Here is a 3297-nt window from a genome sequence, read left to right on the forward strand (position 1 = left end):
TAGACTATAGACTAGACTATAGACTAGACTATAGACTAGACTATAGACTAGATTATAGACTAGATTATAGACTAGACTATAGACTAGACTATAGACTAGAATATAGACTAGACTATAGACTAGACTAAAGTAAATTTTTAACCGAAATTGCCATTTTAAACTGGCAACACTGACGATATCTTTTAGCAAGTTCACTCTATTAAAAAAAAAAACAATTTTAGGCAGAAGATGCCTACGAATCACTAGTTAAGCGACATTATTAATCTTTATAAAATTTTGGAAATATTCTATCGAAATCGTTACATTCTTTATACCTTTGTATTTATCAGATTTAAATATCTTGAAAACCAAGAAATTAGTTGATTGGAATGCTTGGCCACAACAGACGAATGTCAACAAAAATATTAGATCAACTTTTCCACTTTTCCCCTTTTTTTGCCAACAAAAGCCAACTTACATTTTGTAAGACGTTAAACATCCAGTAACAAACAATTGCTACAAATCACTTTTAAAATTAATTCTTTTTTAAGTTTGTTTGATTTTTTTTTTAAATCAATTTATCCTTTTTCGACATAAATAAGAGGAAAAGAAAGGTTGGGTAGAAAATGACAAAAATAAGAATAAGTTAAAGTAGAAAATACAAAACAATACGAGAAAATACATACATATGTACTTTATAAAAAAGAAACACCCGGTAGTGCGGGGTGATTAGCACAACCTAGTTACAGTCTTGTAAATATATTTGAGTCCAGCTTGCTAAAATACACAGAAGTAATGATTAACTTTCTGCTTGTTTACTAGGAGACAGAAAAGTGAAATAAAACTTCTTTCAGCATTATAAAAAGTACCTTTAGGTAAAATGTTCTCGCAAAATTTAAAATCTTTTAAAACTGCGGGAAATTTTTTGAAATATTTTACTTTATGTTGGTGGAAAAGTTTGTTGTTCTTAATTTTTTTTACTTTAGTTTTATTTCCACTTAAGTTTTGCTTACAAAACATTGTTGATTATGTATATGTATGTGTATGGAAGTGTAAAGAATTGTATGTAGTTATGGACATACTGTTACACAGTGGTTAAGGCTAAAAGTTACTTCCTTGACCACTAAGTCAACAAAAGTGGTTAGCTGGCTAAAACTTTTCTTAACTTTTTTCGATTTGTTATTTTTCTTTTTTTTGTTTTTTTCTACAACACTTATTACTAGGACTTGTTTTTCTCTCTTTGTTATTATTGTCCTTTGTGGTTGTAATGAAAGAATGAGTGCTATAAAAAAAAACTATCACAAAAAGAACTTATAAAGTACGTTTTATTTTCAAACGGAGATTTGTTAAGTTTGGAATTAGTCACAACAAACCTGGTGGAATTCAAGTTTTTTTATTTGGTCAGTTGCGTTTTTTTTTCGCCCGTGACTTGTCAACACTAAATTTGATGTAAGTATAATCGAATTAGCTTTGAAGCTAGTTTTTTGATTACAGTGACTGTAAAAAGCTGACACACTGTATATATAAATACACATTTTACTTTTTAAAGTTGAACAATTTAGTCGTGGTTGATATGGACCTTGGATGAACTTTTTTATCAAAAACATTTCCTCCTATTTGGTGATTTTTGCCAGCGTTTGACATTTGAACCTATCAAACAGGTGGTTTGGATTAGGGAAAGTGAGGAAATTTGTTTATGAAGGCCTATAAAGCCATTACCATTAGAGTACACCCTTGATATGCAAAATATATATTTTGTAATCCAAATAGTGAACTACTCTACCAATTGTTTTGAAATTTAATTGTTTATTATTCGTTATTATACCCTTCACCTTCGTGAGAAGGGTATATATAAGTTTGTCATTCCGTTTGTAATATCTATAATATAATTTTCCGACCCTATAAAGTATATATATTCTGGATCCTTATAGATAGCGGAGTCGATTAAGCCATGTCCGTCTGTCTGTCTGTCCGTCTGTGTGTTTGTTGAAATCAGTTTTTAGAGGACCCCAGATATCGGCGAGATCCGAATCTTCAATAATTCAGTTAGACATGCTTTCGAGAAGATCGCCATTTAAAATCAGCAAAATCTGTCTATAAATAACGGAGATATGAACCGAATATAGAAATATTACTTGTTTTTATTACCCACTGTTCTCATATTATATATGAAGGTCTACAAAAATCATTCAAAACTAGTAGTTCTTAAGTTTTATTGTTATTTTATGGTGCTTTTATTCTATAACACGCAAACATACCGAAAAAAATTATTTAGTTTTTGTTTTGTTAATAACAAAACATTAACGAAAAACACATGAAGTAAAACTTTTTTTTATTGTTGTCTTGTCTTGTCTTGTCTTGTCTTCCTAAAATATATTCTATTTACTTGACTTTATAATAATGTGGTTTTTATTTTGTGTGTGTGTTTGTTTTTCAGCTCATCTCCTTTAAGGATGGCAAAGTAGGTGTAAACTTTCTAGGTTATCATGCTGAGGCCGGATTGGGAGGTGGTCAAAATAGTGGTGGTTTATTAGGTGGTCTACATGCATCGGCTGGCACACCTTGGGGACAAAATGCGGCTGCTGGTTTAGGTGGCAATGTTGATGGTAAGTTATTTGATTTATATTTCTATATTTATTTACATCAGTATAATAAATCCTTAATAACAATAAGAAAACTTGAACTTAAGTTAGTTATAAAAAAAAAAAATGTAAAAAAAACAGCAGCAGCTAATGTATATTTCTTGGACAGCATTTTTTTTTTTTTGGAAAAGACTGGTTTTATATACATATGCATCCTTTGATCGGTTCCTTTGTGAATTAAACTCGCTTTTTCTTATCAGAACCTTAGCTTATTAAGTGTTTTATTTTTTTTAATTTTTATAAATGTTAATATAAGCAATATTAATTACATTAATGTTATTATTAAGCATCCTGTGCAACAAATATAATAATAACAATTTTTGTGTCTTGTAACAACAATTATCCTTAAAAGAAACTTCATTTCAGTCTTAAGATATTTTTTTTTGGCGGTAATTAATTCTATTAAATTTTAACGGTAATTAATTTAATTTCCTTGTGCATTGTATACAACCTTCCTTTTTGCTCGTCTTGAGTTAATAACGAAAGTAATTGTTTGTACCCTACACTGGCCTTCATTGGAGATTTATTAAGACAATGCATAAAGTTATTGGTCTTAAAGGTATGTTTGTTTTATCTATTTATCTATCTATCTATCTATCTATCTATCTATCTATCTATCTATCTATCTATCTATCTATCTATCTATCTATCTATCTATCTATCTATCTATCTATCT

General features: G+C 29.3%; 1 protein-coding gene across 1 annotated transcript in view; it reads right to left on the reverse strand.

The window, feature by feature from the left end:
- LOC111677670 (putative uncharacterized protein DDB_G0277255) overlaps positions 1–2140 on the reverse strand; it is a 9907-nt gene extending 7767 nt beyond the window's left edge. The window contains exon 1 of the mRNA XM_023438835.2: positions 2132–2140. Within this exon, the coding sequence (XP_023294603.2) occupies positions 2132–2140 (9 nt within the window). The remainder of the gene's footprint in view (positions 1–2131) is intronic.
- Between the last annotated feature and the right edge of the window lie 1157 nt (positions 2141–3297).

Source organism: Lucilia cuprina, chromosome 6 (assembly GCF_022045245.1).
Source record: "Lucilia cuprina isolate Lc7/37 chromosome 6, ASM2204524v1, whole genome shotgun sequence".
Classification (NCBI taxonomy): domain Eukaryota; kingdom Metazoa; phylum Arthropoda; class Insecta; order Diptera; family Calliphoridae; genus Lucilia; species Lucilia cuprina.